The sequence below is a fragment of the Aquila chrysaetos genome, chromosome 5 (genome assembly GCF_900496995.4).
Source record: "Aquila chrysaetos chrysaetos chromosome 5, bAquChr1.4, whole genome shotgun sequence".
NCBI classification, from domain to species: domain Eukaryota; kingdom Metazoa; phylum Chordata; class Aves; order Accipitriformes; family Accipitridae; genus Aquila; species Aquila chrysaetos.
The window spans coordinates 13,159,244-13,185,990 of record NC_044008.1 but is presented as its reverse complement, the minus strand read 5'-3'; the positions used below and the strand labels follow the sequence as shown (position 1 = coordinate 13,185,990).

The following is a 26,747-nucleotide window of genomic DNA, read 5'->3' as shown; positions in this document are numbered from 1 at the left end:
AGAAAAAACAGGAGAAAATAGGCAGGGTTTACGATACACAGTAAAAGAAAACCATGTAAAGGTTAAACTGCTACAAAAAGAGGGAATTAGGGCAGAATTTAACAAATTATGCAAAAAAAAATTGCACTGTTTCCTTCCTTTCTCATTCTGTCTTGGATTTTTCTAATTAGCTCAGCATTTGAGGCCTTCAGTTTTGCATTTTTAGCAATGCATTTATAGTGGGTTTATTTTGGGTATTATGTGGTACAAATACTAAATAAGCATGATTGTAATGGTTAATAGCCCAAATACCAGCAAACCTGGAGCCTCTGACACAATGACATTATGCAGATTAGCATATACCTGTTATCTACTACTTCATCATCAGTGGTCGATCTGCAAATATTTCAGCAGCCACCACTGAGGAAGATAACGAACATGTTGCATAGATTTTCCTTCTCTAAATTGGGGCCTGGGTAAAGTCCATGACAGATAATCTGTGATCTAGGACTGACATTGCTTACTCCTGAATTAACAATGTCTTTAAAGTCTGATAGAGAGAGCCTGTATCTGCAGAGCTATCAGTCTGATGTCTTCAGCATGTGTTAAGATCACTTAAAGGGTGGGGAGGGGAAGAAAGATGGAAAAGCAAATAGGATGAATAGAAACGAGGTAAAGGAAGGTTATAAGGCTGATAAACAGTTTAACAGTTGAAGTAGCCCTCTAGTCAAGAGGAAGGAAAGTTGGGCTTCTTATACATGTTAAATTACCTCAAAAAAGACAGGTTTAAACCCCATTTCTGAAGATATATCTAATAAGACTTAAAGAGAAAAAATATCCTAATAAATCCATGACTAAGAGTATCTGTAGGAACATAAAACTGTTAAAGCTGCAAGATCCTCTTAAAACGGCCCAAACCCAGACGTATTAATAGCATGATGTAGTGCCCTCGTTGTTCCTGTAACCTTATGATTGCAGTGACATTGCCAGAGCGTAAGCAAGGGCAGCCGTAAACTTCTCCATGTTGAATAAGTTTTATGTTTTCAGTTAGCATGGGGATTTCCTGGTCTGAAATCTGCAGGATACGGGTGACCCGGTTTTTAGCGCAGGGCGGCTGAGCCTGCAGAGCTCTGCATGGCTGTGCCGGCAGCACGCAAACCCGGCTCCTCAGAGCTGGGCACAGCATCTCCCTTCTGCACTGCAGTGAGTGCCTAAAATGATGGATCACTCCAGGGAAACATGGGTCCCTCTTGAGGCAGGCAGCCCACATCTACAGTCCCAGCAGGAGCTCTGCTCCTCCACCTCCTCAGTACTGGTGTAGTGAAGGTTACCGAAGCTGGAGTCTAGAGTAGATCCTTGTGAAAAGACCCATTGAAGGACAACTGAGAGGCAAGGGAAAAAGGATGGCTGCGATTAATCAGGAGGTACTTCTTGAAAGACAGCCAGGATGGAATGGGAGCTGTTCCCCATACAGCTAAAGTGGGAAAGGGGACTTACTTTTAAGTACAGAAATAGCTGAGCCGTGTCCTTTAGGCTCAGAGAACATCAGCCAGTCTGAAACATGGAAAATCTATTGCTTTTTCCTATTTTAACTACACCTCCTCTTCAGTAGCCGGTATTTCTACCTTGGAAGAGCATCAGCACCTCTATGCCAACTTTCAATCTGGTATATATTAAACCAATGGAGATAGGCATCTCCAGAAAATTGATTTTATAATGAAAGTAGCACAGTGCTAACTGTAGTGGAACTCCAGAATGGCATTCCAATTGATAATAACTAACTCAATTTTCAGCCTGGTGGTGAAAAAGTATTTAACACTAATAATTCCAGTACTCGGCAGAGACTAAATTCTTTGTTTTGCCTTGCCTTGCCAGGTGAGGGAGTGGAAATCAGAGAGTACTTCTTGTCCTCAGAATCCAGTATATGGGCAAAAGGAGTGGTACCAGACAACATTTGTGGGATCCAGGAGGAAAACAAAACAGGCAAAGGCTCTTTAAACAGCAACCACTGCAGCAGTTCTCTGCAGAATAAACAGCATTCGCTAACAGAGGTGTTGCAGAACAATTTGCCAATCATCTCATCTTCTGCAAATGCAAGTTAGAAGAGTGCTTTGTGTTTCTCAGGACAATATGTTTGAAGCTCCTATTAAAGTATTTTCTCAAAAGGCTCTAATGAGTCTTGTCCTTCTATGCTGACTAGTAACTTGAGAAATGAACTTGAGGATTTCAGTGAAGGTTTTGGTGCCAGAATGTGCTACTCATGGCTAGCAGATGTAAGCTCTCTTAAAGAGTTAAATGGATGAGATTCGCAATGCTAAATGAAAGCTCTGTTTTCTCATCACAGATTTAGCAATTTAACTATAATCATTAAAAAGATGACATTCTATGAAATCACAATACTGTGGGGCTCAATACAAATATCTGTGTTCCTGTAATGGTCCAAAATCTGTAGGTCAGATTAGATTTTGTAAAAGAGATCAGTTTTGTCCGTTTCAATCTGGCTCAGTTAACCTTTGTGACGCACAAAGCAAAAAGACAGAAAATAATAAAATGCTTCACTCAGTGTGTAAATATTGTAAATTGCTTTTATGAATTAAGTTTTTTATTTTACCTTTCTCCATTAACTTGTAAACAAGCTGACGTACTGATGATGCACACCTCTGTGCATATATGTGCAATGGACAGTTTCACATTTAAGGCCAGGGTATTTACTAATAGTTATTGCTTTACAAAGATATTACCTAGCTAAATTCAATAGATATAAGAACATTCCAATACATATTTCATGTTTATATTACATTCTTGGCAGAGTGAATTTAAATAGGATAACAGTAGGTCTTTGAATTTGGATAACTAAGGAGTCCACTTTGTCATTCTTAATGTCTGTCAAAGGGCACTATCAGTTTGAAAAGCATATTTTTATGAAATATCTTTGCATGAAAAGAAACAAAAGCATTGGCTGGATGTACATCATACTTCTCTGGTTATTTTTTAAATTTAAGAATGTCACTGCCTTATGTTAGTATATAATATTAGAGAATTGTTTTGCGGTCCTCCACTTTCAAATTCCTATGTAATAGAATAATGCTGCAATATTCACATTTCATGTACTTTCGTAGAATACTTTCCTTGCTTTCATACACTATAGAAATGTACCTAAATATGTCAAAGAAATATGTCTGTCGCTCTGAACTGCTATAAACTTGTTTTGCTTTTGGATCATATTTGAATTAGCACACTTCAAATCTGTTATTGAAAATAAAAGCCTTCTGTTTTATTTCCTTCAAACAAGTCTTGATTTAAGGTCAACATCACAAGATAATGCATCCTTTAGGGAGTTCCCCACTGCAATGCAGAGTTTTGCTAAGATCAGACAGGCTGTGCCCTTGGCCATTCGGGAATCCTCAACTGGTAATTCAGCTTACAAGCCATTCTATTCATGCCTCTAATCAATGGCCTCTTTTTTCCCAGGCTAATGACAACCTTATGAAGCAGTATTTCTCTCATGTCTGTAAGAAAAAAAACAATTAGCCATGGCTACAAAAGCCACTGACACAAATATATCATCAAATTGGTTTTGTGGTCTTAAACTGTGGATCCAAAAGGTGTCGTAAATGACTTCATTGTTAAACCATTCAGATATTAGATTTACTAGGAGACAGGCTAATAAAAGCAGTTACAATGTTTAGAGCAGGACTTGATCCTGAGAGATGCAGACCAGCTGCAGCATCTATTGACTCCGCTGAAAATTCTGCAGGTCTGTCCTTCTCTCTCAGTTCTGCACTTCATGGATCTGTATTCCTAGTCAGCGTTGTGCGGAGTAGGCACAAACAGCACTTTAAATATACATGCCTCATAAAAGCATCAATCTAATACTTAACAGAGCTGTACATTTTCCCTTAGCAAATGTGTTTTGTCAGCCTCTCCTGGATCTTGTTTTTGAAGCATCTACTTTTATTGAGACTATATAAAGCCTTTTGGGAAACTCAACCCAAAAGCTTCTGTTGGGCATTAAATGAGTTCCTTTTATATTCTGAGCAAATAAATACTCTATTAGTGTTTCATAAAGCTGATATAGAAAAATAAGTATACCTAGTACTCATCTCATATTTTATATATTTGTATGTCCATATTGTATAAATAGATGTGTGTATGTAGACATGCATTTCTCTTCTAACGCTAGCAAACTTTGTAAATAATGAACTTTCACAGATTTCACACTAATCGAATAACTTCTTGCTAATAGGTATCCATGGAGGCTGCTCCCCAGGTTTTCTAATTTTGCTCATTATGTTCTCTAATTTTTCCAGAGAGACAACTCAAGCAACTATTTGATATACAACGGCTGTACTCAGCTGGCTTTCACTTGAGCAGTTGCTTTGATACAGCATCACATGATGATACTCATTACTTCAGATAAATTATTCAGAAACTCCCAGATGCAGTGTCCTGCAGTTTCCTAAGCTATAGGAGAGTTTTACTAAAGTGTGATGCTTTTATATCACAAACAAATCTGAATTTGTGAGTACTATATACTCCTAATAAGCCAAAAGAAACCAAGTACTGGGTCACCAAGTTGAAATTAAACATTAGTATTATTTTTCAGAAAGTTCCTTTAATACAAAGTTTTCTTTTTTTCCTTTTCTCAGTGCTGTCTAAGTTTACTCAGGAGATATAACACAGTAGCAAAAATTTCTAAAGCTACAAGTTTTATCTCCTGTATGTCTTAAAATTTTTAATCTTGAAGAACAGTTTAACATCTTCAATATTACTACAGTATTTACGCTTCACATTTCAAAACATATCAGAGGATGAAGTTAACTTAAATTTAGTCCCAAATTTATATCTTTTCATTATAAGTTATTCCAAGTTCTCAGATGAATAGATAATACCTGGAAAAATTGTTTTAAGAATTAAAAATTATATATATATATTTTACAAAATTTCCCCTTTACCTGCAGCGCTTAAAATCATCAAACAGTACTGAATCCAAAGCTCTATCCCAGCATAACCGCATTGCCTTTAGGAACAAAATACCCAATAGATTCTAGAAAATATTCTCAAAGCAACCAAGTGAAGCCAGAAGCCTATTCCCTAACAAATTTGCCTGTTGTCCACCTCCTACAGAGTTCTTCAGTGGCATGGCATCGACAGGAGGTTGCAGCGGAGTAGCGATAAAGGACAAGTGTAAAAGGCTTGTTGTGTCTTCTGAAAGAAAAGGAAGGTAATGGCTGTTGTTGCTGCTACATCAGGCCAATTTTGTGGGGGACCCCACACTAAACCGATTTCTCTGGCAATCCCCTGCTCTGGTTAGATGCCTCAGAACCTATAAATGGGAATTATGTCCCTGGTGCTTGCCAAAACTGAAGTGGGAAGCATCTCACCTACTTCAAAGGCCCCCGTGTCACTCTCACTCAGGGTCCATCCCCACTGACTCCCTTTACAGCTGCCTGGGAGGACAGAGCTGTCAGAAGGAAAATCCATCTGATTTAGCATAAAAGCTAAGGGTGAGATGAAACACCCTTTGGAGGTCCCTACAGCTACAAAGAGCCCATGGTGTGCAGCTCTGGATTTCGACATCCTACTTTTCCATTGCTAAGTTGGGCCAGCTGGTTCCATTTTTGTGAAGTAATTAAATTCAGCTAATTAAACTGAGCTGCTGTTACCATACATTCCTAAAGCCTCCATTTCAGAAACCAGATGACTGTTATCAACTCTCTGGCTTTTTTAGCATGGTTTTAGTCCATTTCACTGGTGGATAAAACTATGCAAATAGTCATCTTAAAGGATCAAGCAAAATGAAGGTAAATAAAAATTGCCACACATTCCTTCTCAAGATCCTGTGATTCTGGAGTCACCTTCCTGATTCCGAGATATTGATTACAGACTCTGAAAGCTTATTTCAGATAATCAAATTAAAGCTGCCTGTTAGAACCTGAAGAACAGTTTCTTAATACTGAGAGATAAAATGGCAGATGAATTTTAATCTCAATAAATGCAAGGAAATGCACAAAGAGAAAAATAACCCTAAATGCATACACATACATATGTAATGATGGGCTCTAAAGTAGTTATTACCACTCAGGGAAAAGATCTTCAAGACACCAGCTCAAGCCCAGTGGTATTCAAAAAGCAAACAATGTTAGCAATGTGAGGAAAGGAATTGAGGCTAAAACAGAAAACACCATTATGCCATCAATAGTGCAATCACATCCCAAGTATTGCCTGTAGTTCTGGTCATTCAACCTGAAAAGAGGTGGACAGCCACTGTCATCAGAGCCTTGGAAGAACTCGTTTGCAAATGGGACATTTAGTGGACTAGGATTCTCTTGCTGGACAGATATCACGTAAAGGGATATGACAATGGTATATGAAATTAGCAATTATATGGATAAAGTGCAAAGAGAGTTATTATTTAGCACTTTTCATAATAAAAACCCCCATGATTACCTAGTGAAAATATCAGCAAGCAGGTACCCAACAAAGAAAAGTTTTTTTGGTTTGGTTTTGGTTTGTGTTCCACTCCCCCCACCCTGCCCACACCTAAGAACACATAACTGAACTATGGATCTCATTGCCCCAGGAGCCTGGGAAAGAGGAAAGTTTAAATGGCCTAAAAAGGAATTAGATGCATTTATAAAGGACAGTTAAGCACAATGATCCTTAGGCAGCCTCCAGCTCAGAGGTTCTTTAAGATACTGAGAGATAGGAAGTAGGAAGGTATGAGAGGGAGAAGATTATGTCTGCTTTGTTTCTTGTAGTCTTTTCCCAACCATCTGCTCTGAGCAATACTTAAGAGACAGGATACAGGTTAGGCAGAGAGCTATTCTGAGCCAGTAAAGCAGACCTTATGTTCTTACTATGTTTTCCACACTATGTGTAAAGTAGAAATTTATCTTTATTCAGCACAAGATCCAACTTTCTTTCAGCTATGGACTCACAATAAAAACCTCCAGAATTCTAATTCTAATTCTAATTCTAATTCTAATTCTAATTCTAATTCTAATTCTAATTCTAACTCTAACATTCTAATATAAACAAATAACTCTAACTCACTTAGTAATGTATTATTTTTTAAAACAACTTGGGCAGTTGCTAAAATAGAAAGAAAACCATGTTTCATTTGTCTGGGAATAAAAGCAGCTTTCAAACTATGGATATCTCTAGTTTTTCTGGTCAATATCACACATAAGTTTAGACCAAAAAGACTTCCACAGCTTGTCATCCAGATAGGTAATAAAACTTTTTGTAGGACTACACTTTCCCAGTTCTGCCTGAAGTCCATGAAAACTACCAGCATGGTATGTGCCTTAAAGAACTGCAGTGTATAGACTTGCTTTTATACAACCCTTGTCCATTATTCTGGTGCTAAAGGTTTGAGTAAAGTCATTTTTCCTTATCTTCCAAGAAAAAATTATTTATGCCAAAGCACTTTACAAAGAAAAATACAACTTAAACTATGATGAAGGCCATCACACAAGCAACATTCTATAAAATCTAAGCTGAGGTAGGCATTCCATATTAATTTCAATTCAGTGCTAGCCATACATGATTTTAATTTTAACAGTAGCAAGGAATTTTGCATCTCTCGTCAGGGACTCTCATCACAGCATGACAAAACACCACATTGTATGAGCTATGCAGCCTAGGAACACCTGATCACAGTTATCCTTTTAGTTCAACTCCTTTGATGAGCAATTCCCAAAGGCAATGTTTTAAATTTGTGGAGAAAATATATCTCTGGCATTAAACTCAAAGATTTACAGTGATGAGAATACATTACATAGAAGGAGAAACTGCAAGAAGAAATTCACAATTCTTTCAACCAGTGTAAAGCTTATCTTGCTTTGCTTGGTGTTGCAAAATTCTGTGTGCATGAATATATGCAAAGCTGAACTAGCATTTGGCCACACATAACATTTAAAAAATAAGAGCTGGGACTCAGTTCTCAGAAGGATCAAATCCATGGTGGCATTATTTCAACCTCAAATTCAGCACAACTCTGTACAAAATCTCAGCTGATGGGCACTGAGTCATATGAAAGGCAATGTACAACAGCAAAAGCTGAAAGGCAATATTCCCAGTTCAAACATCCCCTCTCAGTTGCACATGATAGTAATGAATTTTGATATTCTGCTTTTCTTATATAGCTCCCTACAGCAACATCAGTGGGAAATCTGCATACATAAGAAGAGCAGAATAGCAAAACAGAGAACCAGCGGCTCAGAAGTTATGGTGATTAGAATGGTAGAAACAGCTAGATTAGGTCAATAGGACATGAGATCAGCATGCCCTCACTATTGCCTAAAGTATAAGCATTAAATTGACCACACTGATAACTGTGAATGCACTCTGAATTATGTGCAAATTCATTATCTCTGTATAACATCGCACACGCAACAGGAACATAAAGCACAATTAACTTTTTAATGCAAGTCTTCTTTTTGGGAACACAGGTATTTGTTTTGCAAAGCAGGACATTGTATAAATATCAGCTCCACCTTTCCCCCAGACAAACATTTAAAAAGTTTTCTTATTGATTTTTGAAAGCCTTCTGTATTTGTAATAACAAGGCCTAACTTAATTACTATGGCAATAACGGGGCACATTTGCTATCCCAGGAAAGGAATAAGAATCTACCATTATGTCTCTTTCTCAGATTAAGAGCTAAGCAACAAAAAATATCCTGAACACACTAAATATTCTAGCTGGGTTTTCTATCAATCTGGTCATTACTAAAAAATATTCCAAGGGGACAACAAGTTATTACATTTTTGTGACTCTCAAGAACAAATGAAGGAAACATGAGCAGAACAGTGACTCAGAGATGATGGTTGGCACAGAAATGTAGGGGGGGGGGCGGTGTGTGATTTTGATTTTTTAAGTGTCCCAGTAATCACGGGAAGAAAGCCAGCACACATGCAATTTGCTCATCAGCCATTAATTGTCAGTGACTGCTGCCACGGTCATTCAAAAACCATTAGATGTGAGAGATGGAAACTTATCACAAAGGCATACACAATCCAGAACAAACACAGTTTGCACACAAATTTTAAATGTGGATTGCACTGCCACCAGAATACACATTGTTCTCTCTGGGAAGAATATTCATGAAGACATAATTACAATATTTGGTGTTGCATAAACAAAATCTCAAAAAAGCACACTCCTCATCTGAACAGGGAACCCTTCAAGTCAATCAATAATGGGAGCCTACACCGAGAAAAAGGCAAAACGTCCTTCCTACAGATGACATATCTTTCCACCTAATCCAATGCTCTTCAGCGGATTTCAACACAAGTCATTCAGTGGGTTTTGAAGAAGTCCCTTGTCACCTTTCACTGACAGAGAGTTTATTTGGGCTTCTTTAAAAAAATAATAAATCTGTAGGGTTCTTTCAACATAAACCTAAAAAAAATTAGCAACGACAGGATTTGCCAGCTGTCTTCTTCTCTTGTACTAGCGTCACTTATAATCTTACTGAAGCTTAAGTAAGAGATGAAAGCATGTTTATTACCTTCTGTTATCCATAACAATTCATTCTAATTCTGCTTTTGCCTACCTAGTGCTAGTGCAGATAGAACAAATTCTTCAGTTCTTCACTAACGCAAACGTTCCTTAAACTAATGACTTTATTTCTTGCAGGATTAAGATTAGGGGGAAAAGATTATTTGCTTTTACTCCTTGCTAGACCAAATTCTACTCTTTTTAACCATGTGTTAGATTCCATTTCAGTCAGCAAAACAACAGAGAATTCAAGCTGGATGTAACGAAATTTTAATGCAATACCATTTACTGAAATAGATAACTAGGACTATACTTTTATACCCAGCATTACTTGTTTAGTTTATTTATATAAATATACATGTTAATAGATACATTCTAGATATAGTCAGGAATTTTTTAAACAGAAAACTGATGTGCGAATTCCAGCAATCAGTGTAGCAATCAGCAAGTAGGCAATATTGTTTTACTTACCATGATCATTTCACTAGGCCAACAAAAGTCCAAAACCACAATTTAACTTCTCAAAAATTAACACCCACATTTAATGAATAATCTGAACTACTCAGTAGATGTCAAATATGGCACTACGAGACCAGACGTCACAGGCAAGCATGAGAACAGAAGAATGGAGAGAAGAAACTGAAGGTGATAAAATCCTTCAAGAATTTGAAAAAAAGACATGAAGGGTATAAAACACAGAAAGTTGAAACAATTTTGAAAGACCCCTATGTCATGAACAGGTATAATATGTCATGCCTTTAATAGTTGGGAAGCCATACAATTTAAGGTCTTTCCATACCATTTTTCAGTACTCATCAGAGCAACATTGTATGGTCTTGCATATTAATGTACAGCTTGCAAATACAAGCATATTCTTGAGTTGTGAAGAGGCAAAATAAGTCAAATAATGGTGGGGACAGAATGCCCAAGCAGAAATATCATGGCAGAAAGAGTGACCACAAAGAACTGAGGGGTAGAAAAGTACATGGAAACATCTGTCTCTTTGAACAAAGTGGACCACCAGAAAAACCCCGCAGTTTTAATGAATACTAATGGAGGCTACAACCTGCAATAGCCTAATGACCCTCATGAAACCTACTGAAAAAACAATGATGAGACTGAAAAGTCTAAATATCACCTGTCCCCCAAACCACCAATGATGGCAGAGCTTTCCCACTTCCACAGCTGAACCAGAAAGAAATGAAATTATTCTTCTAGTCCAATGGAGGAAACTAGGGGATCAATTCCAGACAGAAACCCTTAAAAGATGAATATCTGAGTATACAAAATATATCAGTCCCAAAATAGCTAAAGCTGACTTCGTTCACCCTGTTTGGAATGGTGAAAATTTCTAAAAAACTGACATTAAGTTGAAGATAAATTGGTGGTCAAGAAAAAGGCATAGTATGAAAAGCATGAGCTCCATCTTGTGAGAGCAGTGGCAGCCACTTTCAGATTCAGTAGTTGCACATGCCCATGATGGATCTATCAGGGTTTGCTGTAGTATCTCTAAAAGTGTTTAATTATGAAAGTGATATACAATTATTCTGGATGCTTTTTGGACAGAAGAAACAGCACTTTCATGTATGGATAGAATGTTTCTATTTCTGTAATACGAAAACTAGGATCACTGAAATTTTCTTAAAGGAGTAAAAAATGCAGAATTGTGTTCTTCTGTAAGGGAAAACCTTGTTCCCACAAGTAGGTGTTCTATTATAGAGAAGGTAAACTATAATTATAAATTCCACAAGCAAAAATATTTCTTGTAAAAATGGAAAATCATGGACTACCTAAGAGAAAATAGATAAGAGAAATCCAGCTGGGATTGAACAAGGAAAATGTTGTCCTCTAGTTTAAAAAAAATAAATCCAATTCTCCCTTACCCCTTTGCTCCCTGCCCCCAAAACAGGAAAACTTTTGGACAGAGCAACTCATGTCTTTCATGGTGGTGTCAGAGCTGAAAGAGGAAATAAAAATTTCTAAAACTAAAATAATGCTCACATTTTTCAAAGTCCATTTGAGCAAAAGTACACTGAAACAAAGTCCAATGTTCAGTACATTTAACTATGCAGACAAAAGAAGCTGTAGCTTCTGAGTTATCTTCAGAGTCAATCAGAGCAAACAATGTTATCACTGCAGTGCCAGTACAGGAAAGGTGTAGGTTACCATCAGTGAGATGTTAGCTAGACTAAATAATTTCTCAGACAAAATTGCTAGTTTGCACTATTGTTAATAGTTTTGACAATAAGTTATGACTTCCCCCCCCTCCTTTATACACGAGAAGGAAGAGGATCCAATGGAAGAACTGGGTGTTACTTCTTTGTACAGGGAAGCTCCCTGGGCAGCCTCCCAGTCTCAGGAGTTATCAGAATTTAGCCTGCATGGCTACAGAAATAGGCACATATGTAGATATGTAAGTAATGCTCTTTTGTGTTTGTTTATAGCAAGTGACTACATTTATCTGGAATCCCTCTGCATTTCTATGGCCTTTTCATTTTTACAGTTGCATAGACAACAAAGATCCAACACTTCACCAGAATGTGCAATCAGAAATGATTATTTTGATGAAACATTAGACTATATTCTGTAGAATTTAATTACACATAAAGATTTGATGTTTAAAAGAAACAAATCCTAACACTTCCCATCTGGATTCCAGAATCCTGCCCGTTTGCCTCACTGGTCCTTTCTTCCTATCTTTACTAGATGCAGGGTTTTCTAATATCCAGAGAGATTTTTCCCTCTTTATCTTTCTATATTGAAATAATTATAATGTTTTAAGGCATCACAAATCCAAACCTCTTTTTATGTAGCCTGCACCATGTTCTCCACGTCTCTCCTTTTTATACTTCCCACCTTTTATAGCCACTTATTCTATTCCAAAGCCTTCTACTATGAATTCTGAAAATGCAGTTCTTCCCTTCCCAACTGTTCTGTGATGGCCACCATCCACATATGAAATTCCTATGCGTTCCTCCCACTCGGGCAGATACACTTCTCAAAAAGCTGGAAATGTTACTGCAATTTTTTTCTTTCTCTCCCACAAACCGCGCTTATCTGCCACTGCGTCCACCAGGGTATTAGTCATGAAAGACAGTGGCTTTTTAAAGTGCTGCGTTATCTGTCAAATCTTAAATAGAGGACTCTGGGCTCAGACAGGATTTTCCAGCTCTATTTAACAGGGACTCCAACCCTCACTTTGAGGAGTTTAGGCTAGAATCAAAGCCCAGGAAAATTACTGAGACCTTTTTAAAGTATATTACAAAAATAAAAAGAAAATGGAACCCAGGAAGTTGTAAGTATAAGAAATTCAGTTAATACTAAGAAGAAACCCTGAGGTAACTGTATTTGTGAAGCCCAGCTGCTGGAGGTACTGAAAAGTTTGGATTCATCTTCACTTGTCTGTAAGTGTATTGCATTATAAGCAAAGAACAATCAAAGAATGTTGAAAAACATGACAATCTGCCTTTAAAAGTATCTGAAAAATAATGAGTGTTACTAGAGATTTTAGCAAGTCATTACATTTCTTATCTAGTAGCAATGTGCTTTGAAATGATTGCCAGCAAATACCCAACAGGTCTGTACAACAAGGCAAACTTCCCATCAAAGAACACCAATTTGTTTTTAACTTAAATTCGATGAAATTGCTGACCTTCTGGATGAAATTTAAAATGAGGTGATTATGAAGATTAATTTTTAAAAAGGAGAAGATTGCCATTCCTTTTTCATTAATGATCTCTGTTAAAAACAAGAGCTTTTGTAAAAAAGCCGGAGGGAGGAGAAATACTAAAAATGAAGGTAGCTGGACATATTGTAATGAATATAATCTCACAAGCTCCTCTTTGTTAAATCTATCATGCTTCATTGCCATTTAGAAGTCAAGGATTGAAGGATTAAGGCTATAGAGAGAATAGGATTAAAAATCATGTACTCTGATTTCTACTTATGATTAAATAATATTTCAGAAGGAATTTCAACCTTTTGTTCTTTATTGGCATCAAGGCCTTGAGTATGATCTTTGCTAAATATGGTGTTGTGAATTCTTTTCTATGTGAAAAGATTTTATTTCAGAATTTCCCACATTGGAGCATTCCTTTCAATGGTCCTTGTAGGAATATTTCAGGCCACCTCTATTCTCATACCACACAAGGCTCTCATTTTAGTGGCAAAAATCAACCTTTTGATTGACTGATGGCAGTCAGTGAGAATTTTGCTACTTGCTTCAGTGGTGAGTGGAATCCAATTTATAGCTCATTAAAGATGTGAATTGTTAAAACTCTGGCCCTGATTCTCCTGATGAGTTTAAAAAATCTCTCTCCCTTGTTTTCTAAATTTCATTATGCATTCCAGCTGAAAACTACTTAAGCTTAGCCAGTTAACTTGGCAGCAAAATGAAGTCAGGTTGCTATCAGAAACTGGACTTGAGGATCTCCAGCAGCGCCAGCAGAAACTCAAGCTACCATAGCCATTTTGTGGTGGTCATGTAGCCCTGGATGATCTTTCAGTTGCAGCATAGTTTAAACTGTACTATCATGTTAGCTCCAGTTTGCTGGCTCTGTTTTGGGGTCCATCACTGGTGAATCTGTCTAGTTAATTCTGAAATTAAATTAAAATTTGAAAAAGTTTTACAAAATAACAGTCAACCTTTATTGCTATTTTAAAATGTGTTATTCATTATATCTTACATCACTGATGAACATGCTGCATTCCTTACAGTGGGCATTTATTATACATGTTATAATAAAGACTTAAACTGTAAAGGGCTGTACATAAAAAATAATACTTCACATCTCTATGAACTTTTTCAGCTGAGAATCTCAGAGCATTTTACAAGCAAGTAAGTTTCACAGCCACATGAAAGGTGTGTTTACATGACCCCCTTTCATAAAACACTGAAAGTGATTTGTTTTCGTAACATCATGAACTAATTAGAATGTAAGCCTGTGATTTTCCTCATCAAGGACCATGGGACAAGTCAGTAGCTTCCTCAGCCTGCATTTATCAACCTTTAAAATCCTCAGGTTGCTGGAAGAATTACTATTGGGCTGACAATATCTGTATAGGCAGGGATCCTTGCAGCCTGTGTGCAGCCACAGGATGCCTCGAGTCCCGGGCATCTCACCATTTAAACACAGGATCTGGGTGAGCAGTGAGTGCAAGACAGCCAAGTGCTAGCTGAACAATCAAGGAAAATAGACATTTTTTCTATACTGTTATTCATTCTTGTCCTTGCAATTACCAACTCTATTTAAGATTAAGGTTAGTACTCTACAGGGATTTGTATGTCTGAGACTCTGAGAAACTGTAATGGTTCTGAAAGCAAAGTAATACTTAATAGTCCATTACAGCTTAAAGGACTTATCTGTCACACTGATAAGTGTGCTCCAAGCAAATGCTCCCTGCACCCAAGAACTCCCCCAGGGAGATAACCAGCAGATTGCCCAGGGCTGGCCCCAAGGCACAGACAGCCAAGGTATGTACATGGGGACAGCTATTTTGTCCTAAGCCTTATCCAAGGATGGAGAAGTAATTCTTCTCCTATAAACTGTGTCACTGCAACCAGGTTGTGCAGAGAAGTGTCTTCGGAACTCCCAGGAAGAAACACTAATGAGGTGCCCCCTTTCTTATTTTTATTATCATTATTGTGACTTTGGCATTGAAGGTTTTTTTGGTCAGTTAATGCCCAGCTGGTGTTGCCAGCACAAAATGGCCTTCCAAAGGTCATGACAGTTCAAGAGATTTTGTGTTATTGTTTCATTAACCTGAAATTGAAAATGCAAGCTGAAAAAAGCATGTTCAATATGTACTTAAATGACAGAAAAAAATCATTGTGATCAATATTATTGCAAGTAATGCCAGCTCCATTACAAAACTGATGGCATTAAATACTACTTAAAAGTGGGGTTAATAATCTCCAAAAGAGAGTTTGAAGTAAAAACCCTGTGGTTTAAAGGTGCAGTAGTCTTATCATCTGGAAACACCTGGATTTAAGTCAAAACTGGAAATGAATTTGGTAGTCTGTCAATCCATTTCCTAATTCCTAGTCATTTGTTCATATCACAAAGCCACCAGGCAGGAGTGTGTGATGGGCAGTCCCTACTCTGAAGTGAGTCAGGCCTGGAACAGGAAGGGTTTTGATGTCTGAATTGAAAAGCGTTTGCAGAGCAGTATCAAAAGTTTGCAGCAAAATTACTCATGTGTGCCTGACACTCTCAGCTGAACTCTGTAAGCATTGCTTACTTGCCCTTGGGAGAAAAAACAACAGTCCTTGGCACAGCAACTCAAACCATCCCAGAGGAGATGGTTTAAAATGTCTAGGGACAATGTCATGCTCTACGTTGCTCGCATATTTTCTCTCTGGATTGATTAATCTGACATTATATTCTGCACCCCACCTGGCAGAGAAGCTTACTGAACATGTTTTTCTCACTTGCAGGATAGTATCTTTTCCAGGCTGTAATAGAGAAAGCTGGTGTGTTTTAAGATAAAAGAAATAGGTCCCCACGCACTTTTTGAGAAACATGTATAAGCCCCATCCTCAAGAGAGGATGCAGAGGAGGCCAGACTCTGGATCTTAGATGGATGTGATACTTCAGAGCCTTGAATATTTCGCTAAACTCTGGAGAGGATCAAGATTCGAGATGCAAGCTTGTGATTAACCTTTCCTCTTTTCTGTCTTCAACTATCTATCTCCCTCTTCACTGTGCAGCCTTTCTGGCTTGTCATTTTGTACTTGATTCCCTACCCACAAATAAATTCCCGACACAGGGATCTGGATTCCCTTTCAGGCACCGGGCCACCACATATCAGATGCTGCAGCAAGTACTTGGTAGGTGCCCACAGCAGCTATGATGGGGAATTCTTTGCTTTTCCCTTCACAGAGAGAGCACCTCCTTGGCCATCCCCTATCCATCATGATTGTGCACTACGCTTCCTCTCCCATTTGAAATCACTTAACATGTCAATATTGAGACATAACAGTTCTGTATTTTTCATGGAAGATATTAACTAGCATTTAGACTCCAGCCTCCAAATGGCTTCAGTGAAGAAGAGTTAAACCCACTTTAAATATTTCTGAAATTTCATGTGAGATGGACAGGTGGCCATTTCTGTGGCCTTTATTTATTTGTGGCTTAGTCATATCTTATAAATTAACATTAAGCTAAAATTCTCCAAGACAGCTTTCCTGAAAAAATACACATATGAACTGCTAATAAAATAAGAAAAGATCTCTTTATATATAGTTATGTCTCATTCTATATAAAAGCATTATTTTATATGAAGACCTATTTAATAACCAACAACATTCTGGCATGTGAAGAAAAGAATTAAGCTATGCTGGTACAAAGTCTAAAAAAGAGACTCTCCTCAACATATTTCCAAGAGCAAATATAATTCCCTGGAAACAAGGTTTAAAATAGCAATACTGGTAGACCTTTTACTACAGTGAAACAAATGGTACCATTTAACACACAATATAACTAGCACTTAGCATCAGATATCAATCATGACTTGTATAATTTTAGGAGTTCTTGTTTTGATCAAGAAAAAAACCACTTTTCTGAAGAGGATATCTCTTTCCACTTTGGTTTCCTGGGGAAACGAACTTTATGGGTTCATACTGTCTGTTCACCATTTCCCTCTGTGAAAGTCTGAATCTATTGTTAGTTTTCAACTAAATTTAGCTGAGACACAGACATCTCAAAGATAAATACATTGCCCCTGCATCAGATAATGTTATACCCTGAGTCCAGCAAGTACTTGTCTTGCCTGCACAAGCCAATGTGGTTCGCACAGACAACTTAAAAAAGAAAAAAAAAACCCAAACCTTTTACAAGCCACCAAGAGAAAAATTTGTAGGAAGCAATGAGCAGAATACCATGTTGAGAGACACAGTGCTCAGGGTCACACAGCACTAGACAAAACCCAAAAGCTAGCCTTCTCTCCCAGTTCATATTGGGATCCATTCATTCAACAGAAACAGGGGCTTGATCCGGATTTGCAAGATGTCCTGCTAACCCTTTTTCCACTCAACAGTGTAGGGCACTTCCTCCTCGTTCCACGTCCTCCTCTACCCATGTACAGCACTGCCCCGTCCAAGTTTCACATGTAAATCTCTGATATGGATCCATCCCAATCAGCCAAAAAGTCCCACACCCCTGTGTACCCTCGACTGCTAAAGATTTGGTTTCAAACTCAAGGCTACTGCTACTTCAATCAAATGAAAAGCTACCTGTAGGTAAGTATCTGCTACAAGTCGCCACTAGTGGGCATTGCCACACATGAATGGTATCCATATAAGATAAAAGTTCACTACTTGGTTTCCAGCAAAAATGTGTGTAAGGGAATCAAGAAATAATGCTTTACCCATAAAACCAGCATGCCTATGCTCAAATGCATCTATGAAACAAAAATATGAAGGGTTGATATGTCTTACTACAGCATAGTGAAGAATCAGGTAAACAATGACAAATTATTTCTTATTATGTTTGTGATTTACTTCAAGTTGCAATGTTGGATAGAGTTATTAAGATGCTTAACTATAGAGCAGCTTGCACTTACTAAAAGGAAGGAGGTGTACACAGACACGTTCTATGGTTTGATCATGACAGAAATGCTCAAAAATTCTGTGTAAATAAAAAAAATGTGGCTAAAAGTAGTGGAAAAACTGCTTGTGTCATAAAGCAGTCTGAGTCACATTTATATTTTAGATGAAAAAAATATTGCTAGGTAGTCAGTACGAATTAAAACAAGAAACCAAGTGCTCCAGTTTTGACACCATTTTTTACTCATTTTATACGTTCAGTTGCAAAATCTTTACAAGTGAGAAGAAAAATTATTTATAAATAAAACAGAACAGTTTCAAGCACAAACAGATTTTTAAGATGCTCATCATGAAACAGGAATTATGGAGATTAATGATAATGCCAATTATTTACTCTTTCTTTTCATTATTTATTTTTATTCCATAGAAATAATCTTCTCGAAGAAGAAAATTATCAGATAGAAAATACAAAAAAGAACAATGAATTCAAAATCTTGTTTTTTAAAGCAGTGGAGTAGGTTGGGTTTTATGCCTAATAACAGTAGTAGTAGTAGTAGTAGTAGTAGTAGTAGTAGTAGTAGTAATAATAATAATAATAATAATAATAATAATACCACCTTCTAAATCTACAGGATCTCTTTGTATAGGATTTACTTGCTGGCAGCTGAAGTTAAAATGGATATATGCAATGGTTCATTACGTGGTTTGAACTCTTAACAAGAAATTCGAAGTGTATTAAATTTAAGCAAGATGAGAAAGACATTCCTAGATTTTATTTCTTTCATTCCAACAGTCAAACAAACTAAAGATATTATGAAAAGTTATTAATTTTAACAAAATCTGGTGAAATTTGAGAAAATACTTGGTTTGGATTCCTGTTTACATTTGTGGAAATATAACAGTAGAGGTGCCCACATAAACTTTCCTCTGTCACTGGAAGTCTGAGTCTAATTTCTATCAGTTAGATGGTTTAGGGAGGAGGAATATCTGCTGGAAACAAGCAAAACAGTCAAGACTGCAGGCTAATTGCTGGGCTTCAGTCATTTCTAGGGTTAGTATAGGGGCATATAAAAATGGTGAGGCAGTAGCTTAGAACAGGAACATGAAGAGGGACTGTATGTTAAATGGCAAGATTTTGAGAAAGAAGGATTTTTCAGCATTAAAGCACCCATAAATTGTTACACAAAACGGCCTGAAAACTTTTTTTCTTAAATCTCAGCACCATTTAAAGAGGTTTCCAAACCGAAAACGCAGTGAATAAAGGTGGTCCTGTGTCTCATGAGACGTGTCCAGCTAAAAATGCACTAAATAATGTTTCAGAAAAAAGTAAGAAAAAGTGGGCCTATTTACTCAAAGATTATTGGTTTGCTGGGATATTTATACAGATAGCCTAATCAGTGATTGCCGTTATGATTCTGAATTTAACATTTGTCTTCTCTTGGTTTGTGGTTTTTTTTCCTGGCAAGAATCATATTAAATACAAAAATATATGTTTAAAAACTCGGTTCTAGCAATAAATCTACAGCTTTCCTTTTTTTTTTTTTTTTTTAGAAATTCTGGAATGTTTAGAGATGATTGATCAAGATGATGACAGTGTTCTCAAAGAAGGAAAGGGAGATGAATTCCTGAATTTGTGACTGCATGTGCTACAACACACTGCATGTCTCACGCAAAGCCCTGAGAAGGAACTCTGCTGTCTGGGTGAAAAGAAAAAGGGAGAGGTCCTGTATGCCATGAAGTAGCAGGGCAAGGAAATATGTACTTTCCACTGCTATTAGCAAAAGGGCATTTGCTTGGAGGACTCGGGATGGGAGATGTCCAATGGGAGATGTCTCATGTAGCATGAAACAAAGGGCTCAACTGGGAGAGAAAGATGAAGAGGACAAGGGTAGATGTGTGTGTCACTGGCATGAAGAAGAGTGCTGAAGCTGTGCATGGTTTTGAGCTTACCAAAAGGTATCGCCTGTGACTGCAGGAATGGGGAAAAGGATAACCCGACAAAACGTGACAGGAGGGTGGGGTTCCATTCAAGATGAAGACACCTAAATGTAGTAGTCTGTCTACATACAGGTGTTTACATATGAACCAGATATCTGTGCCCTCTAATTGCCAAAATACAGCTGACATTCACAGTCAATGAAGTTTAAAGGCAACTCGGCTCACCTTAAATAAATATCTATATTTTGCAGTCAAGTTGGTGGGTGTAGAGGAGATGGAAAGACAGATGACAGATGAATGCTAGGTGAAATCAAAGATTTATTTATAGTCTTAAGCCTACTTGTATTTGAAAACCAAGAGATAGGAGAAAAGAGGTTGACCTAAAAAGAAACGGAGGGTTAAGAGTGATGGAGACTACTGGCTGAATGGATTAGTAATGAAATAAGTGAAATTTGTAGTAATGAAATAAGTGAAATTTGACATATCTGATCCCAGGAATTTTCAACAGCTGTTTAATCCCCAAATTGGATAAAGAAGTAAATGTTCACTTTTCTCCAGAATTGAAAGTTCCCTAAAATGAATTAAAGAATTTGAAAAATTTAATTACTACATTTCTTAACCAAAAATGAACTTTCTAAAACCTGAGATATTTCATGTCATTAAGGCTGAACTGCCTTTCAATATTAAACTACATTTTTTACTGCCTTATGGGACTTGTCATTCTTTTCCATATTCTCTCTGAAAGAACAGACTCTGTTATTAGACCACTCACATAATATACCTGTAATCATGCAAATCCTGTGAGTCTGCTATGTAATATGACCCTACAGAAAATGTAGCAACCAGGGAATGTTGCTCACAGAAACAAAGGGGGCAGAACTATAACTTCTGTAGTACTCTATAGTTAAAAATTGGTTAACCAATTTTGATGTTGGGAAAAAAAAAAAAAAAGGAATCATTTAAAAGAAGTATTCTAATTCAGAAAAAACAAATATTTAGTTCATATTTTTAGGACAGAAAACACAGTATTTTTAATAAAGTCAAGATTTTCTGGACGAAATCAGAAATGTGTAAAAAATTCTAGAATAAATGCCAGCTATTTCTGCTTACTGCTATTATGAAACTCAGGCACCATACAAACAGAAAGTAAGAGGCAATTCTTGCTTCAAAGACCTGCCATCTAAGTAGATCTGACAGAGCGAAAGTTGAAGTAATTTGCTGAAACTCACACAGAAGTACCATGACAGAGACAGAAGTAAAGATCAGCCCTTAAAACCTCCTGACCTACAAAGGCGTTTAGAGCAGTGGGTGTCATTAAAGGAAAACAGGAGTCCACAGCACGGAGGCAAAGAAAGCTTGACTTGGTAGAGCTTGTCAATCTCTTGGCAAAGGCATATGAATTTTTTTCCAAGAGGAGGGATGTGCTGGAAGGTTGGTTCAGATTTTGCAAAGAGAAATGAGCAAGCACTGGGATTTGCAGATACAGAAGCCAGAGAAAATGAAGAAATCGTATTTGGCAAAGGAGTATGGAAGAGCTGAAAGTGGAAGAGAGGAAATGCCTGGGGCGGAGGGGGCCCTCAGTATCACTAGCCCAGAACATCAGGACTCAAATACTGTACACTGCTTGGACGTTGTCTGGTGTGGAAACTGCGTGTTGGTGGCAGAATGAAGAAGGAGGATTTGGCAGGATTTACACTGAAAGGAGAACACAAAAGTTGGGTTGTTCAGAATGAAAACCTGATAGCAGAATCTGATAGGTGGTAAGGACATCATAACGTATCTCAGAGAATCAATACAAGTTTTAGATGTGACAAAATGAATGTCAATGAAAAACACAAGTTATGCAGATAGCAATAAAGAAGCAAGGTAAGTATAATTTTCTATCTAAACACTGATGTCTTTCTAAAATTTTGTATCTCTGAGTAAAATGTGCCAGAATAAATCATAAAGTGTAACAGAAAAGATGTTTGGCACAAAAAACATTTACCAAGCCACAGCCGAAACGCGTGTGAAATTAATCCTTGATCTGACATTAAATCTAAACAAAAATTCCAAATCCCTGTGTGCTATAACAATGTCCCTGGTGTTGGACCTCAATGGCAAGGTGCAGCCATTCTAAGGCATATTAGTGATTTTTAAGAACCTTTTCTTCTGCAGGTATTTCTTCTGCATTAAAAAAACAAAACCACATTTTTGAACAACAAAAGAACCTTAGGAAAAGAGAGGATGTTGCAAGAACAATCTCTGTAAGAATAGAAAATCTCCCCCTAAAGTCTTTTATGCTTCACTTCAAGTACTTTGCATTAATGAGCTGAGCAACCCTTAAAAGAACAACATGACCCAGCATACTATAGTAATTCAATAATCCAGTAGTCAAATAACTACAAAATAATGCTGTTTCTTTAATGCACTGATCTTCATTTTAAAATGTTTCAGATACTTTGGTATATTTTTTAATATTTCAGTGCTTGTTGTGATCTCAGTATACAACAGCTAACAGAAAAAGAAAAAAGGGGGGAAAAAAAAGCAACATACATTTACTCCAAGTAACTCTGTGATATGTTACTCCATAGATATTGGTGAATTTTTCTTCTGCTTTTTTTCACTAGTATTCCTTGAGGAGCAGGCAAGGATATAGCTTCATATAAGTAATGTGAGAGATTTAGAATGTAAAACTCTTGTGCCCTTGTTTTGTTTCAGTAATACACTTCTGTTGTATTCACTGTAGAATTTACTCTGGGAGCTAGTGTTGTCAGTGCTAGAATAAGCATCACAAAATCATTCAGACATGTAATTTCTGATGTCAGAAGAGAACGTCAGAATTACTGCTGAAAAAAGGAAGGGATTTTTGGAATATAGCAATCTTTCAAAATGAAGCCATTGGCAAAAAAAATCCAGGAACATTCTTTACCAAACCACTGACCCTGCATTTCATACAGCCAGCTACTCCTCAGTGACCTCTTTATCAGCCCAAAACAGCACTGAGTTTTCTTTCAGTTAATACTATTTACATTAAACAAATGAATATTTTGGAAAATTGAAAATAAATCAGATGCAGCACATGAAAGTCTATTAATACATTTAAAATATTTTAAAATGCTTTGAATTAATGCACATAGCATGCATGCATTTAATCCTTTGTACCTTGCAATAATAAAATAAGTAGCAGTCTTTAGAAATCGTTACTTCTTAACTGGCTAATTGAACTGACACTGAACTATAAAACAATGAAAAAAAACCTCCTCAGAAAAAGATCTATTACAATACATTTTTACTTTGGCTTTATTAAATTATTTTGATTACTGAAACTTTACCGGAGAAAAAATAGAAATTATACTGAATGCATATAAGATAGTTCGATATGATCTGTATTATTTCATATCTCTGAATCTGTCAATATAGTCATCCCTCCTGCACACGAGCTACAGCTCTTTTAAGCATCCTTAACAGTATTTACGCTTTTAAATTTTAAATCTTTAACAATGCAGTACCCCCCAATCCAGCCTTGAACTCTGACAGACACTGATCTCTTGTCTCCCTCCCACACCCTGTTTTATCAGACACTATTTTGTTTAAATTGGCTACTAAGTAGCATAGCACTGTACCTTTAAATACAAATCAAACAATATTCATATTCCCACGGTGCTGCTAGTTTCCCTTATGCATTGAATCGCCTGTAGATTAAAAGCTCAGAATCTGAAAAGGGATTCTGTTCTGCAGACCAAAGTTCTCTGTAGGAGATGAGGGAGAGGGTCAGTCCCGGAGTCACACACACAACAGGCAGAAAACACACTTGTGATCCTCAGCTTTGGATAGCATCAGAAAGGGGAATAAAAAGCAGAAACACATGGCACACTGAGAACTGGTATCACTTATGGCTTCTAACCAAAGCAGCAATTAAACACCTTTCATCATTCCCCCAAATGCCTGATTTTTGTAAGAACTGAGAGAGACACACACACACACAAAGACAAATCCCCTCTGAGCAGCAACGAAAACTTAATAACCTACCATTTTCTTTGCACTCTTCTGGAGGTTTAGCCTTTTTCGCAAGTCGTGGATCCAGCCATGATGTTGTCTTTGTGTTATGGCTGAAAAGAAAAGAGATCACTCTGAGCAGACACATACTGAAAGGAATCAAGTTTATTCCTTAAGAAAAAAGGGTTAGTCCAACAAAATTGCAATCGATACACTTAATTTGCTTACTGGTTCTAAGTAGCCCTGAAGGAGGTGTAAGAGTAATTGTGCAAGGCAGCTGTAAATTTGGCAACCTCAGCTCCCTGTCCTCAAAGCAGCTATTTTTATTAAAATCAACTAGAATGTTGCCAAGTTAACCTCATTGAAAATGCAGAACTCATCCAGAGCAAAAGGAATTTATTACAAATACAGTGTTCTCCCGTTGAACGAGTGCAGGCGACAGGATTCTGTACCATTCTCACAGTTTTCGGATAGAATTATTTTCATCTTAAACCTGTCCTTTTCATAAATACAGGTTTGTTATTGCTCACCAGCAGCACTGGCAAGGGATAGCAAAAGTGATGCAAATTACAGCATGCTCCTACAAAGTCTACATTTCCGGACAGAGTGATTAATGATACTTTGTTTAACAAACCTTTATCTCTCCATATATAATCCTTCTATCGAGATAAAATAGATATGCACAAGCTGAATGAATCATGTGGCTCCTTTCTATATTCAGAATAGATCTTTGAGGAATCAGCCATCAAATAGTGTTGAACTGGCACAAACTGTTTTCTGGGAGAATATTTTGCCAAATGAATTGATACTTAGCACAGCTAATGAGACTTAAAACCAAATCTTTTCAGTGTATAGCTTTCCCATAAGCATTTGAATTTGGAGCCAAATATTTTAAATATATTAAGAAAGGAAGACTATAAACCAGAAAAGGATGTGATCATTACTCCTTTATTTTTTGAGATGCCTTTCCTACAATACCATCATTCAGAGACACTTCTAACCCATGTTTTATTTATCTGATACATCCTAGGAGGATGATTGTTCCATATAGTACTGAATTATTTAGTGTATTATTAATTTGCTGTGTCATTTTAAAGTGTACTTAAGACTTCTCTTATAACATTAGTATAAGATGTACAAAAACGGGGCACCTGGCAGAAAATGGATTAGGATGCATTGGTAGTTGGTGAGTTACTAATTAACTGATGCAGTCCATGTGCTCCAAACACCACTGCTTCCTCTAGGAAAAAATAAATGCATGGAGCCAGTTCCTTCTCCCACCTTGACTCCCTGTTTAGTCCATGGCAGATAACTTTTCCTCTGCCTCAATTTCTCTCTCTCTCTCTAAAACCAGAATGATACTACCTACTTCTCAGCATTATTGTTACCATGTTAAGGCTTCCTCCACATTTTGGATGGGAAAAAAGGTAGATGAGAGTTATGTACGGATAAAGTAGCAACTAAAATTAAAATTGAGGCATTTAAATTCCAAATTTAAGCATGCCCTAGTCTAGAACACCATTCACGGCAGGTGAAGAGGATAAACAAAACCTTCCCTTACTTTGAGCGCAGAGATGTATTTGCAGAGTATGAAGAATAAGCCAAAGGTAAGGTAAATTTGCAATGATGCCAGCAGCCCGTGCTTGATTGCAAATGTAACTAAGATGCTTTCTCTGAAGCTCTGGCTGCCTGTGGTCTCCTGTAGGGTGTATTTTTATACCGCCGTCACAGCCTAACCGCAGCTTGTGCAGACATACTTGAGCTAGCTTTAAATTAACTAGGGGAGGTACTGGCAACAATGTCACTGCAGCAGTACGGAGCTCAGCGCGGGCTCCTCACCCCAGCATCTCCTGAGCTACTTGGGGCCAGCCAGCAGCAGCCGCTGAGCTCCACGCTAGCATGGGTACCCCGTTAGCAGTGCCAGAGCTCAGAGGGAGCTTGGACATACCTGTGGAAGCTGCAGTCGCATCTCTGGAGTGTGGGCATGTCTGTAGAACAGCCAGTCTCTCCCAGCTACTAATTTTGAATGATTTTAGGGACCCCCCACTGGTTGCAGGGACTAAGTCGGATTCACATAGTTTCCTATGGCTTTAAAAGGGTAATATACAGGACTACCATTAGTAATGTTTGCTGTGGTATAAAGTGGATCTCAAAGCATTTTACAAAGGAAATAAAAATCATCACCCCTGTTTTAAAGGTGGGAACATGGAGTCACAGAGTTATCAAGTGACTGTCCACAGCCACCAGACAAGCCAGTGGCAGAGCCAGTACTAGAAGCCAACTCTGTTGCAAGTTAGCTGGTTGGTGTTTTCCTCGCAATACCACACAACATCAGAACAGACCAATTCACCAGCCTTGAAAATAGCCCTATGACATTTCTAGAATACGCCTGAGAAATGAGGTTTTGGGCATCTCTAAAGACAGATGCCAAGCTGAAAATAAGTCCAATTCAGTGTTACTGTTTTAAAAAGTGAATTAGTTGAATTACAGCCTCCAAGGCTTCTTTTGAAACTGAGAACAACAACAAGCAAACAGTTACGCTTCCCTTCAGCATAAATGTGGCTTCCGTAAACCCAGAAGAACTGATGTCTTCCAGTTTTGTGCTCTGTGGCCATTCTAAACAAAACCATAAACAAATAGAAAGTCAACAGCTTTTCCAAGAGAAGAGTGATCCTTCAGTCTGCAGCAAAGTTTCAGAGGATGAAGGTGGTATCTCATCTAGATCAACTCTTACAGCACTCAGTCTCCTCTCCTAGTTGTGTCTCTCAAACCCATCCAGCTACTCTGTAAAAGCAAAACT

The 26,747-nt window shown here is 37.5% G+C and overlaps 1 protein-coding gene across 17 annotated transcripts in view; it reads right to left on the bottom strand.

Annotated features, from left to right (window-relative positions):
* Positions 1–26,747, bottom strand: part of MAGI2 (membrane associated guanylate kinase, WW and PDZ domain containing 2) — a 765,356-nt gene that overhangs the window by 209,837 nt on the left and 528,772 nt on the right. For all 17 annotated transcript variants that reach the window (XM_030013670.1, XM_030013669.1, XM_030013660.2 and 14 more), the window contains one exon: positions 23,981–24,060. In XM_030013670.1, the coding sequence (XP_029869530.1) occupies positions 23,981–24,060 (80 nt within the window). The remainder of the gene's footprint in view (positions 1–23,980; positions 24,061–26,747) is intronic.